Genomic DNA, 14,039 nt, shown 5'->3' on the forward strand with positions numbered 1-14,039 from the left:
TATGACATTTAGTATGTGTTTTGTATTCATAATTCCATTTTCTACTTTTTTTTAAGTGAAAAAGAGATCTTGATTTATATATGGGAACTTTAATTTAATTTGACGGTACCCATTCTTATGTGAAATATCGGCTTTAAAATTTCATATAAAGGAGTATTTATCATCTTAAACAAATTCATCCTTTTTCTTTTCTATTGTGCTGAACCATAGTTAGTATGACCTATTTTTTCCCTTACTCTGCCCTTTCTACTTTGAGTCCCTTACTGTCTCTTTATATATTTTTTCTTTTTTCTTCCTAGTTTCTTTATATTTCCTTCTGTCCTTTTGAATATTTGCATAGGAGTCTTCTGAGTGTGTCCATATATGTGATTGGCAGATGAAATGAATGGTTTCTTTGCATTGAAGCCTGAGTCACAGGAGACAAGACAGTTCTTTCTATTACTTTCTCTACTCTCTGCTGGAGCAACCAGAATTTATGGAGTTGTGAAATGAGGAATTGCCTGCTAGATCAATTACTTCCCCACTCCTGAGGGATAACAAGTCATCAATGCAGGAGCACTGTGGACATTAGGTGAATCCAGAGGAAGAGTCTAGTGGGTAGTAAAGAGACCAGATTCTAATGAAACTAAACTAAAAGGATTCTTTATGTAAGGCAAATGGGGTTGAAAAAATAGGAATGCAGTTTAATTTATTCTCTATTGAAATTTTCTTTTGATAGGTTACAGTCACTTATTCTTGACAATTCTTTTTGCCTGTGTTTAGATGACTACATCGCTATTGGAGCTGATGAGGAAGAATTAGGATCTCAAATTGAGGAAGATATCCTTTGTGTGTATATTCAGAATTGTTTTAAGTAATCTGCTAGAGTAATTATAAATTTTTCTTCATTTACAGAAATTTTTATTTTTATTCTTCAGTTCCCATCTTGATGATTGTTTTGATGGAAAAGGAGAAGGCCATCTATGTCATTTAATTCTTGTTTTCCTGTCATTCAAAAGTAAATTAATGGGGCCGGCCCCTTGGCCCAGTGGTTAAGTTTGTGTGCTCCGTGTTGGCAGCCCAGGGTTTTGCTGGTTTGGATCCTGGGCATGGACATGGCTCTGCTCATCAGGCCACGTTGAGGCGGCATCCCACATGTCACAACTAGAAGGACCCACAACTAAAATATACAACTATGTACTGGGGGCTTTGGGGAGAAAAAGCAGAAAAAGAAAAGTAAATTGATAATATTTTTATTTTTCTGCCTTGCAAATTAGGAATGTAGCATCTCAACTGAAGTTGTCCAGAAGCATGGAAAACACACACACACTAGTAAATGTGAAGTAAAGTTTCCCATTTGGGGGGAACTCAGCAAAGCATACACAATCCTTTGCGCTCATTATCCTGGAGGGAACTGTGTTTATGCTGGGCACCACGGAGAGGCCTCCAGGAGAGGGGTGTTGCACGTGGGTGTGAGGAGCAGGGAACATCTAGGTATGGGGAGCATTGTGATGGTGGGACTGTCCTGGTTGAGGAAATGGCGTTGCTCCTCTAGGCATCAGCCTCTGCTGTGGCCTGTTCTGTTGAGATGAAGAACCTGCTAAACTTCTTGCTGAGCTGAAGGAGGAAAAGAACCTTCAGGGCTACCATAATGGTCTCTTCTCAGAAGTGCCCCCGGGGAACTCTGCAGTCATTGAGACTTTAGGATCTTTGGTAGAATTCAGTTTGGGGCAAGTTAAAGCTTGTATAAATTCAAGCTCTTTTTCAAAAGTTTTCTCACTCAGCTTGAGTAACTGAATTATTTTTTGAAACCCTTTTAATTTGTGTGCTGCTGGCATTAAACATTAAGAAGAAAGCATTAGTCATCCATAGCCTAAAAGTAGGGTCACTATTATTTGCCAATTACAGATCAAGGAGTCACGTCGAAACAATGCTTTATTGTTAACTTAATCTAAATTGGAAGCAGTTTTTGTGAACTGCTTAGAAATTTCAGGAATTCTTATTTTGGTAGAAAAGGAAAAAAATGATCTTACCTTTATAATTTAACCTTTTTTCCTTAATGGCCTAGTACCTATATATCAAGAAATAAGGAATACAGACATGAAATACAAAAATAGAGTACGAAGTAGGATATCAAATCTTAAGGATGCAAAGAATCCAAATTTAAGGAAAAATGTGCTCTGTGGGAATATTCCTCCTGACTTATTTGCTAGGATGACGGCAGAGGTGAGTATATCTAAATATAACATTTCCATGATGTTATTCCATGATGTCAAGTGTAAAGTCTGTTTAAATCATAAAGTACTATATAAATACTACGTATATAATATATTGTTATTAGCTATTGTGATATATGTACTCTTTACTAGACAAATTTACTTAAGGTGATTGAATCTATTGGCATCCATAGTTTGTCCCTTCCACAGCTGTACCGTGATCTTTTGGTGATTGCCTTAAATCGTTTGTGAAAGCGAAACTGTTCTTAGTTGTCATGGATTTGTGTAGGCTCAGAGTTGCATCTCTAATTGCAAACAGACCTTGTAACCTTTAAGCTCTTTTCTTGATTAAACCCTATAAAATTGGTCACATCTTATTGGCTATACCTTAAACTTATATAGGGAATGATTGGGAAAATGAAATTCATAGCTGGCTATTTGTAGACATAGCTGTTCATAGATAATAGCTGTAGTGTGTCTGTAGTCTGTTTTATTAAGCATCTAAGATAGAGCATTTGTCTTTCTATATGGCTAAGAAAAATTGCTGTATTTTTAGAACTCATTCTTTTAAAAGAAAACTTTTACAAACTAGAGAACATAGTGTGATGGTATCCCATATAGCCATCATCCAAGCTTCAAGTATTTTCAAGAATTTGTCACTCTTTTCATCTATCCCTTTATTCTTTTTCCTTCTTCTCCCCTGAATTATTTTCAAGCAAATCTCAGACATTATATCCCCTTACCTCTACATTCTTGAGAGGTGTCTTTCAAAATGAGAGATTTTTGTTATGTAATTGTCATCACCGTGTCCAACAAAGCCAACAATAATTCCTTGGTATTATCTAATACCTAGTTCATACTCGTATTTTCCAGATTATACATTTACTTTGTATCAGGATCCAAAGTCTGCACATTACCCTTAGGTCAGTGTCTTAAGGTAGTGTCTATATATGTTTAAATCTAAAGCAGTATCTTCTCCTACCCTTGCTCCCCCTCCCTGATTTTCTTCATGACCTTGACCTGTTGAAGAAACCAGTTTATTTCTACTGTATCCCACACTATGAACTGTTTGTTTCTTCCTCATGATGTTATTTAACTTCTGTCCCCTCTAATTTCTGTAAACCAGAAGCTGGTTCAATAGGCTTGATTACATGCAAGTTCAACTTATTTTTCTGTATAAGTACTTCATAAGTGGTGCTTTTTGCTTCATATTGCATCACGTCAGAAAACACGTAATGTCCTCTTGCTCTACTCTTAGCATGCTGAGATGGATCAGTGGGTTTGGGTATCGACTGTCTGATTCCTCCATTGTAAAGTTCTCTGTCAACCTTCATCTTATGTGTTCATCCACTGATGATCCTTGCCTGGATTGCTTATTTTATGAGGAGTTACAAAGTAGTGATTTATAAAATTCTGTCATTCCTTTCACATTTATTAGCTAGATTTCTTTGATAAAGAAGCAATAAATCCTTATAAACTTGGGCTCGTGATTACCCTGTTGGTTTAGATAGGAAAGGCAGGGAAGATGTATAATTCTCTCCCTTTACTTAATAGTTATCAGAATGAGGGGTTGGTGCCCTAGTTATTGCCAGTGCTGGCTTTTGTTGCCGTTTCTGCATGTGTGTGCTCTCCTTTTTTAAGTATCATCTTGGACTTGAGACTTTTTATTTATCCAGTGGGGATTGGTTCTTTACAGTAATTTTTTTGATGGGTAAAGAAATTGTCCTATATTTGGCCAGTGGGAACTTCTTCATGTTAGCTCCTCTGTCCATTTGACTTGACTCAACTACAGTAGTCTTTGGTAGCTTCATGCTTTCTGGCACCAGAAGATGACCCTGGCTTATCCTGTGCATTTCCTGACTTAAAACTGGAACCAGACATTCCTCCAAAGTCCTTGTTTTCTTTTTTAGGGAGGATAATAGTAGAGACCACAATCTAGATACTAGAGGTACTCATTGCTACAGGATTACATTGTTTATAAGCCTTTAAACAGTAATTAAATTTTCACATACAAACTTAAGTATTTGAAGAAATTTTAAAAGGAAGCAAATTTTTATGAATCCTTTGAGGGAAAATGTTAATTTTTCACTTTAAAACTTTAAAAATTGATTTTGGTTCTATTATTATTATGCTAACTGAACATAAAAAGCATTCAGGATATATAATATATATATATATATATATATATATATATATAGAAGATGCCTGTAACTGAGTGATGTTGCTACCTCTCTAACAGGAAATGGCTAGTGATGAGCTCAAAGAGATGCGGAAAAACTTGACCAAAGAAGCCATCAGAGAGCATCAGATGGCCAAGACAGGTGGAACCCAGACTGACTTATTCACATGTGGCAAATGTAAAAAGAAGAATTGTACTTACACACAGGTTTGTGATATTTATAGATTCTTATTTTCATATTAAGAGTGCTTGCAACCCCTGTTTAAAGGCAAGTAGTAAAATTACCAATACACTTTGATATTTTTCAAGAGGAAATGTGATCTCTTAAAAGTGTAAGAATGCTTTCTCAATACTAACAGATTCTAATTAATTGAAAAAAAGTTGATATATTTAAATCCTTTCATGGAAATTGTTACTATGAAAACTATATAAATTAAATAAAATTTATAAAATATTATAGAATTTAATAAAATGGCCATGGGCTTTCTTTAAGAATTAATAAGCGGTTGATTGTTGGTTTGTATGTAAACAGGCTGTAATTTTTAGTTGTTAGGATTTTATAATTTAAGGAAAGTTCTTTGCTTTCCTTCTCATGGAGTGTGGGTACTTTTAGCTTAACTGGTTTCCAGATACTTAGTCCTTTTTTGCAACATATTGGTGACTTTTATATTCATGTATACTGTGACTAACCTTTTTGTTCTTGAATAGCTGGAAAGAGCCACATTATACTTAGTTTGTGTGTCCATATGTGAAAATTTTTTTTTAGCACTGTCATTAATTTCATTTTCCAAATAGGTTTTTTGTGCTACGTCTATAATCTGCTAAACTCAAAATTTTCCTCTTAAAGAATAACTTACTGTTATGTTTCAGGTTAATAGGAAGATTTAGAGAATTGAATTTTCTGACAGAAAATTAAGCACTTAAAAAAATAACATTACTAACCTCTGTGTAAAAAAGTTGTAGAAAGAAACCTTTCCTTTTTTTTTCTTCTAGAAGGTACTATGTTCTCAAGGTTAAAAATTCAAAAGGTACAAAGCATAATGAGTAGAAAGTTTTCCTCCCTCTTTTGCTTGCAGCTTCCTGGTTCCCTCTCCTTGAAGGTAAACCAGGATTACTAGTTTATTATGTGGCTTTCTAAAGTTTTATGCATATACATACAAATGTGAAAATATTTTTGTTTTTCTGTTTTCTAAACACATGTGGTAGCATATTATGTAAGCTTCTGCCTCTTTTTTATTTTCTAAAGGTGCATAACACTATTTCCAGATATACTTTAACTAATGTCCTTTACCTTTTTGAAGTCTTTCATTTAGTCAGTCATATTTCTGATATTTAAGTATTTTATTTTGTAAAAGTATTACTACTGATAGTTACTAAAATATTGTGTCAGTATATGAAAGTGGTCTTAGAAAATTCTGAGTTTGAATTGCTCTGTTTTCTTTTAATCAGGTAGAAAAATCTCAGCAATAAAAATTCTCTCTTCAAGATGCCACAGTAGAAAGTATTAAGTATAAATAGAAAGATTTTTAAAAGTCAAAGCTTCTTTAAAACATACAAAGTAGAGGTGATATATTTACATAATCAGATTATAAACAGCTACAATAAAAAAGTCATTTAACAGAAAAAACCTAGTTTAGAGATGAAGTCAGTATCATTTTCTTAGAGTCCAAAAATTCTGTCTTTAGTTAGAAAACTTCCAAAGTTGTTGGCAAAACAACAGATATAAAAGATTTAAGTGTGACTCTTGGATAACATGTAACCACCAGGAGATCAAAATTTTTTCCAGAAAGCAAAAGTTTCCGTTTACTTTTAGGGTACTAGATAGCAATATTAAGTATATGTAAAATATTTCAGAAGGATTTTTGAAACTTTTTTTCTGACGGCCTTGAATAAGCAGAATGCTGCTGTTTTGAGAATGTCTCAGATGGTTCTTTATCTTCCTTTGTGCTTTTGAATTGAAAGTCATGTTGATAGTTTATGGGAAACATGAAATTTCTGATTTTTGAAGTGGTAATGTACTGGGGGTTTCATCATCTCATATTAAAATTAAATGTACCTTGTTCAAAATGCAGTATTGTTAGTATTTAGGTTCTTCGTTCATCCTCCTTTTCTCCTCCATAACTTAAGAATAAGTTTTAACTTTAATAATGCATTGTCATCTTCATCAGAAATTTTAAAGAAATAACGTATCTTTGAGACCTTAAAAAATCATATTAGCTTATTAATTTGTTTCTGCTGAGTTCTCTTTTATTTTTAAATTTTTAGTGGTGGTATAATACACATAACCTAAAATTTACCACCTTAACCATTTTTTTTTTTTAAGATTGGCACCTGAGCTAACAACTGTTGCCAATCTTTTTTTTTTTTTTCCTGCTTTTAACGTTTATACCCCCCGTACATAGTTGTATATTTTAGTTGTGGGTCCTTCTAGTTGTGGCATGTGGGACGCCACCTCAGCGTGGCCTGACTAGCGGTGCCGTGTACGTGCCCTGGATCTGAACCACCGAAACCCCAGGCTGCCGAAGCGGAGCCTGTGAACTTAACCACTCGGCCACGGGGCCAGCCCCAACCTTAACCATTTTTAAGTATATGGTTCAACAGTAGTACATTTATCATGTTGTGCCAATCTCCAGAATTCGTTTTCTCTTGTAAAACTTAAAAACTCTACCCATTAAACAGTAACTCCCCATTCTCCTTTCCCCCCAGCTCCTGGCAACCACCAGTCTCAGAATTTGACTGCTCTAGGTCGTCAAATGGATAAATGGAGTTACACAGTGTTTGTGTGTTGGTCTCTGGTTTATTTGTCAGCATGGTGTTCATAAAGGTTCATCCATATTGTAGCATGTGTCAGAATCTCCTTCCATTTTAAGGCTGAATAATAATCCATTGTGTGTATATACCACATTTTATTTATCCATTTATCTGTTGATGGACATTGAGTTGATTCTACCTTTGGGCTATTGTGAATAATGCTGCTGTGATCTTGGGTGTACAAATACCTCTTTGAGACCCTGCTTTCAGTTCTTTTGGGTATATACTTAGAAGTGGGATTGCTGGATCATATGGCCATATTAACTTTTTAAAAGCAATATAAAGTACCTACTTGTAGAAAATCTAGAAAATACAGAAAAATAATGGACATGAAATTTAAAATCACCCATTAATCTGCCACCAGAGAGAACAGTGATTGATGTTTTCGTGCCTGTGGTATTTTGTGGATTTTTTTCTAAATTGAGTTGCAGCTAAATACTGTAGGTTGTTTTATATTCTTCTTTTCACTTAGCTACTATAATGTAAGCATTTTCCTTTAGTTGTTTTAAAAAAACCCAAATCTTTGTAAGCATCTTACTAGCTCTATAATATTCCATCAAATGGATGTACTCTAACTTATTTCATTATTTCCCTGTTGGATATTTTAAGTTGTTTTCAGTGTTTATGCTATTATAGTTACACTCTTCAAACATGTACACAGCTATCCCCCGCCCAACCTTATTGAGGAATAATTGACAAATACAATTGTATATATTTAAAGTACATGAGATGATTTGATCTACATATTCATTGGGGAACGATTACCTAGATCAAGATAATTAACACATCTATCACCTCACATAGTTCGCTTTTTTTTGTTTTGTGGTGAGAATGCTTAAGATCTACTCTAAACTGTAGTTACCATGCTGTATGTTAGATCCTCAGAACTTATTCTTATCACTGCAAGTTTGTACCCTTTGATCTACATCTCCCCATTTCCCCCTTCCCCCAGCCCCTGGCAACCACCATTCTATTCTCTGAAATCAGCTATTTTTTTTTAGATGACACATATAAGTGATATCGAATAGTATTTGTCTTTCTCTGTTTGGTGTACTTCATTTGGCATAATGCCCTCCAGGTTCATCTATGTTGTCTCAAATGGCAGAATTTCCTTCTTTTTCCATTGTGTATATATAGCACTTCTTTTTATCCATTCATTCATTGAAGGACATTTAGATTGTTTCCATATCTGAGCTGTTCTGAATAATGCTGCAGTAAACATGGGAGTGCAGATATCTCTTTGAGATAATGATTTTGTTTCTTTTGTATATATATCCAGGAGTGCGATTGCCAGATTATATGGTAGTTTAATTTTTAACTTTTTGAGGAACTGCCATACTATTTTCCATAATGGCTGTATAAATTTGCATTCCCACCAACAGTGTACCCTTTTCTCTACATCCTTACTAACACTTATCTCTTATCTTTTTGATGATAGCCATTCTAACAGGTGTGAGGTGATATTTCCTTGCAGTTTTAATTTATATTTCCCTGTTGACTAGTGATGTTGAACTATACACAGATCTTTGTGCTTCTAATTACCATCCTAGAATAGATCAGATATCAAGTTCCTGGGTCACAGAGAATGGATATTTAAGGCTCTTACCTTGTTGCTCCTAACTTTTAGAAAGGTTATGGAAGGTTTTATTTGTTAGAATGAAATATTTGTAATTTTTACATCTTTACTAATTATTAAGAAAAAATTGACTTTAACATTTCTGTCCTTAGTGATGATATTTTCATATTTATTAGTCATTTATCAAAAATGTAATGTGTGACTTTAGATGATTTTCCCACTTATCTGGGATAAATTGAACATGAGAAGACAAACCAAGGAAGGACTTAGAAAAAGGAAGTTTGGAAATGTGTGTTCTTTTGGCATGATTTAGTTTATTTGAACTTGTTTCAGGCTCTTATACATTTTGTTGTGGTACTATTGTGGTTATTATATATCTTCATGTAGAATGTTCTTGTGTAGGTTGGACTTGTATTATAAAAAGTAATATTTTTCATTTGATTTTGCTGCAGGTGCAAACTCGTAGTGCTGATGAACCAATGACGACATTTGTTGTCTGCAATGAATGTGGAAATCGATGGAAGGTATGGTGCCTTCTTAGAATCACATTGTACCCATTTATAATAGAGTAATTTCTTCAGTCTTTTCATAAGTCTGCCTGATATATAAATAGGTACATATGCTCACAGTGTCCAGTACTATGGAAGTTCATGACTAACCATTTGTAATGGAATATACTATTTTGTGTCCTATTAGAAATAAAGAATGTTAGCTTAATCTTCCCACCTTTATATTGTTTTGGTACAGGAATAACAGGATTCAATCTTAAATGTCTGATTACTGTATCATAGTCCTGTATATACTATATTCATTCAGTTGCTTATACTCTTTGCTTCCAGAAAATTTGTACGTGTGTATTACTTGTCTTCATGGATTTTGATTTTGGAAGAATTACTTCACCTTGTTGAAATCCAGACCAATGCTTTTAGTATTTATTTTAGGAATTAAAGATGAGTACTGTCAAGGTTTGGTAGGCTTTTTACTCAGCCTTCATATTGCCTGTGTACTATTGGATTAGCCCCACACAGGCAAGTTTATGTTATTTAAATGATTCATTCTTGAGTGATATTTATGAGCCACAGAAATATAATTTAAAATTGGGAGAAGAATTACACATCAGTCCTAAGACCATTTTTATTGTTAATAGCAATGGGGATGTTGGGAGTGTGGGGTTGGAGAGGCTTACGTGGTAGGAAGGTAGTCTTTGGAGCCAAACAGGTTTTGAACTCCTTTGCCTCTTACCATTACTAAACTGTAATTTTCTTATGTATTAAATGTAAATGATTGTATTACATATTGTGATGAGGAGTAGAGATAATATATTTAAAGTGCCTGATAATTGTTGGTGTTCCAAAAATGCTGGCTATTTTTATTAGTTTTTGTGAAGTTTGTGCAAGATTCTTTTTTTTTTTTCCGATTAGCCTAGAGCTAACTTGTCTTCTTCTTTTCCCTAACGGCCCCCAGCACATAGTTGTATATTCTAGTTCCAGGTTCTTCTAGTTCTGCTATGTGGGATGCCACCTCTACATGGCTTGATGAGCTGTGCTGGATCCACGCCCAGATTCCAAGCTGGCAAAACCCTGGGCTGCCAAAGTGGAGTGCACGAACTTAACCACTTGGCCATGGGACCAGCCCCAAGATTCTCTTTTTTTAAAGTTATAAAGTTATTTTGAATTATTCACATAGGTTAAAGCATTTTCTGAAAATTGGAAGTGAATTAAAAACTAAACAGTGGGGAAATATCCTTCACAAACATGGTATGGCACTTTGGCCCCAGATATACTATTTTAGGGGTTGAGGCCAGTACCCATTTTATTATATACAAAGATTTAATTCTGGGCTGGGAAGGTTACTGGTATTGAGAGTGTCTTCATGGTTTCAAGTAGTGTCTTCTATCTTGACTGGGCAGAAGTTGTTTACATTGGTCTGAGAGAGGACGTTCACTTTTTTTTTCAATCCTGTTGAGCAAGTCTAGCTTTTCTAGATAGCTCTCTTAGATTGTTTTGCACAATGGATTATCATCATCATTATCATTATTATTGGGTATATTGCAGTTTGTTTTGTATGCAGGCAGTTTGCAGCGTAAGTTCTGACATAGTACCTATTGGATTTAAGAAAGTTCTGGGACTGTACCTATTGGATCCAGTAGTACCTATTGGATTTAAGAAGTTCTGGGGCTGGCCTGGTGGTGTAGTGGTTAAGCTTGCATGCTCTTTTGGTGGCCTGGAGTTCACAGGTTCGGATCTGGGGTGTGGACCTGCAAACCACTCATCAAGCCATGCTGTGGTGGCATACCATGTATAAAAAGTAGAGGAAGATTGGCAAAGATGTTAGCTCAGGGCCAATCTTCCTCACCGAAAAAAAGTTCAATTTAATGTGGAAAGCTGATGCCTAGGGCAGCTTATAGTAGAAGTTCAAATTTGGAATTTTTTAACGTAGAAACATTAAGAGAAGTACTTAATAAAAAAAGTTTTATACTATTTCTTTAGTTATATATTTCTACTAATTCTAAGTTGGAAAAGTCACTTAAGATAGGTGACTACTCATGTCTGAAACTGTGGCATCTGTTTTAAAAATGCCTCTTTAGCAATATAAGATGTATGCTGTGTTAAGTGGGGGAGGGGCACCTCATTGTCTGTATTCAAAAGTCTCACAAAGTATTTCTTCTTTTTTGACAGTTCTGTTGAGTTGGAAGAATTGGCAAAATGTCTGGACCATTAAGAAAATGCATTTTGTAATTAGCTTTAAAACTAGGCCAAGCAAATAGTTTTCCTGCAAATCAGATTTTTAAAGTAACATACATCCCTTGGGTTGGTCTTTGTTTTTGACGTAGCATCCCTTCCTTAAATGCCTTCTGTAGTTTCGGATCAGTAGGGAGATCACGTAATAAATGTATGGTATCTGTTTGAAAACATTTTATTTTCATTTTTATAAGTATGTTAATATTAAACTTTTATCAATTAAACTTCTGGCAATTTATTTTTACCTCTTTTTTTCTTCTTAAAATGTACCTTAATTTTTTTTTGCAGTCTGAAACATACACAGGAGAAATGTTATTTTTCTCAGTTAATATGTAATTAGAAAATACATTTTTTCCCATATTGGCATGTACCTACAAACATTAAAGGAGGAGAAGAGGTAATATAAGTTTATCAAATGTGATGTGTATTCAGATAATACTCGACCAGCTTATCTAAATTGTACATAATATTTGAACTAGCATATGAAATTGATTTTAATTATGATGTTCACAAGTCTGGGATAATTAGATACTATTTTGCATTTGTAACTAACCGTGATCATTTCTTGTGATTTCTTGTATATGTTTATTATTTGTTCTTAGTAGGTTTTACTTTTGGAAACATGACAACTTTATTGAAATGAGTTTGGTTTTGTTGGTTATTTACCTGTCTGACTTTGTAGTGTATTTTAGTTTTGCAGAACACTGTTGTAGTTTAGTAGGCGTCTCATAAATCCCAGCACAGGCAAAGAATGAAAGCTTCCAACCATTTTTTTCCCCTCATAGGAAGACATACTGGGAAGAACACGTTAGTGCTTTAGTACAGAGTAGTTTTTGTAAATGGTTCATGACTTGATTTTGATTTGGAAATCTGTACTGACCAAGGATTAAGTTTAAGGATTATGTAAACCATTACAGCTGTGGTCTTTCCATATGGAGGTTGATAGAAAATATTTTTGCCCTGAATCTGATTTGCTGACTTTTTCTGTTACGCAATGAGTGAGGTTGCTGAACCACCTGAATATATGAGCTATAATGCAGTTTGTTTTACAATACAGATCTTACAATTGTGCTTTACTTTTGTTTATGTACCATTTGTTCTGTTAGGAATAAGAAAAAATGGTTTTCACATAGGTTCGTTAGGGTGCCCTTGCTCTAGCACATCTTAAAGGCCACTGTTACAAAGTCCACATTTTTTCACGCTAAATCTATATTCTATCAAACACCTATAGAAAGACCTCAGTACATGCTTTGCACTCCCCTTTGCCCCCTTTTTCTCATTTCTTATTGCAAATCAATTTGATGTAATACAGAAAACAAGATACAGAGGTCCATGTTAAGAACCTGTATGTAAGAACTGGCCCACTGGTACCATCCCATCTTTACTTTGTCAGCTCACAAATTAACCTTTTATCATTTAAGAGAAATAAGGTGCAGTTTTGAAAGAGTGAGTTTAAAAAGAATAAAATTAAAATAGTCCCACTTTTAAATTAAGTGATCCATTTTAAAATTTGTAATTCAATAAAGTTTCTTGTTATTAAACATGTATCACATTTTGTCATTTTATTTAGACATTGAAGCTTGCTTTACCTTTTGTTTACAAAAGGTCCCCTCTCCCAACTACTAAGGTGTTTTTAAAGTACAGTTTTAACTAAGTGATGCCTGCCTGGTTTTAAGTAAAAACTGGTATTGAGCACTGGTACAGAGCATGTTTCTCTTCTCTTTTCCTGGACCCCTGGTGAGGGAGGAAGGAGTGGTTCTGAGCAGAGCACATGAGCGCATCCCGTGTGTGCATGTAATGTAATATGAAAGACCAAATAGTCTTATTATTGAAAAATGCTAGTCAGTTATAGCATAACTGGAAGTAAATGTTACCAAGGGTAATATTTGATAATATTTATTTCCAGGACAAAGTAACTGTGTTAAATGAACATACAGAGGGATTAAGTTAGACACATTAGTGGCAATTTTGAAAAACCATCCTGGGAAAGCAGAAAATAACCACCTTGGTTTTCTTGCTCACCTGAAAGATGATGAACATTGGTTTATAAGTTTTGGTAAGCGATGGCAAAAGTTCTGAAATATTTATGTACACCCAAACATCGAAATCTGTATATCCCTTACAAATGGAAGAATGTTTAAAGTATTAACAAGACAGCAAAAGAAATAACAGGCTATATTTGAATTTTTATGGGTGCACAATGATTGTCCTTACAGGTCATAGTGTAATTTGGTGATTTGAATTGAATTTACTTTTCAAATAAAAACTACAGTTAAAGTGTTGTGATTTAAAGAGTTTTAATCAACAGTTACTCCCCCTCTACCACACACGCTTTTAGCTGTAAAAAATCAGCCATTCATGAAGAATTGAATATCCTACTGTGAAATGTGAGTAATCACTGACATAAAAACCACATGTTTCTATCAGTTTCAAAAAAAAAAAATAAGTACCAACATTGAAGATGCTACCTCACAGTAAATAGGACACAGTTACTGACAAGTTCCTAGGTAGTAATGAAAGAATTATGTTGAAGAAAA

General features: G+C 34.4%; 1 protein-coding gene across 4 annotated transcripts in view; it reads left to right on the forward strand.

Moving 5' to 3' along the window:
- The window catches only part of TCEA1 (transcription elongation factor A1), a 47,349-nt gene extending 34,302 nt beyond the window's left edge, over positions 1-13,047 (forward strand). For all 4 annotated transcript variants that reach the window (XM_070631623.1, XM_070631624.1, XM_070631625.1 and 1 more), the window contains 5 exons: positions 763-819; positions 2,051-2,205; positions 4,435-4,581; positions 9,214-9,285; positions 11,440-13,047. In XM_070631623.1, the coding sequence (XP_070487724.1) occupies positions 763-819; positions 2,051-2,205; positions 4,435-4,581; positions 9,214-9,285; positions 11,440-11,448 (440 nt within the window). In that variant the 3' untranslated portion in view covers positions 11,449-13,047. The remainder of the gene's footprint in view (positions 1-762; positions 820-2,050; positions 2,206-4,434; positions 4,582-9,213; positions 9,286-11,439) is intronic.
- The last annotated feature ends 992 nt before the right edge of the window (positions 13,048-14,039 follow it).

Source organism: Equus przewalskii, chromosome 8 (assembly GCF_037783145.1).
Source record: "Equus przewalskii isolate Varuska chromosome 8, EquPr2, whole genome shotgun sequence".
NCBI classification, from domain to species: Eukaryota; Metazoa; Chordata; class Mammalia; order Perissodactyla; family Equidae; genus Equus; species Equus przewalskii.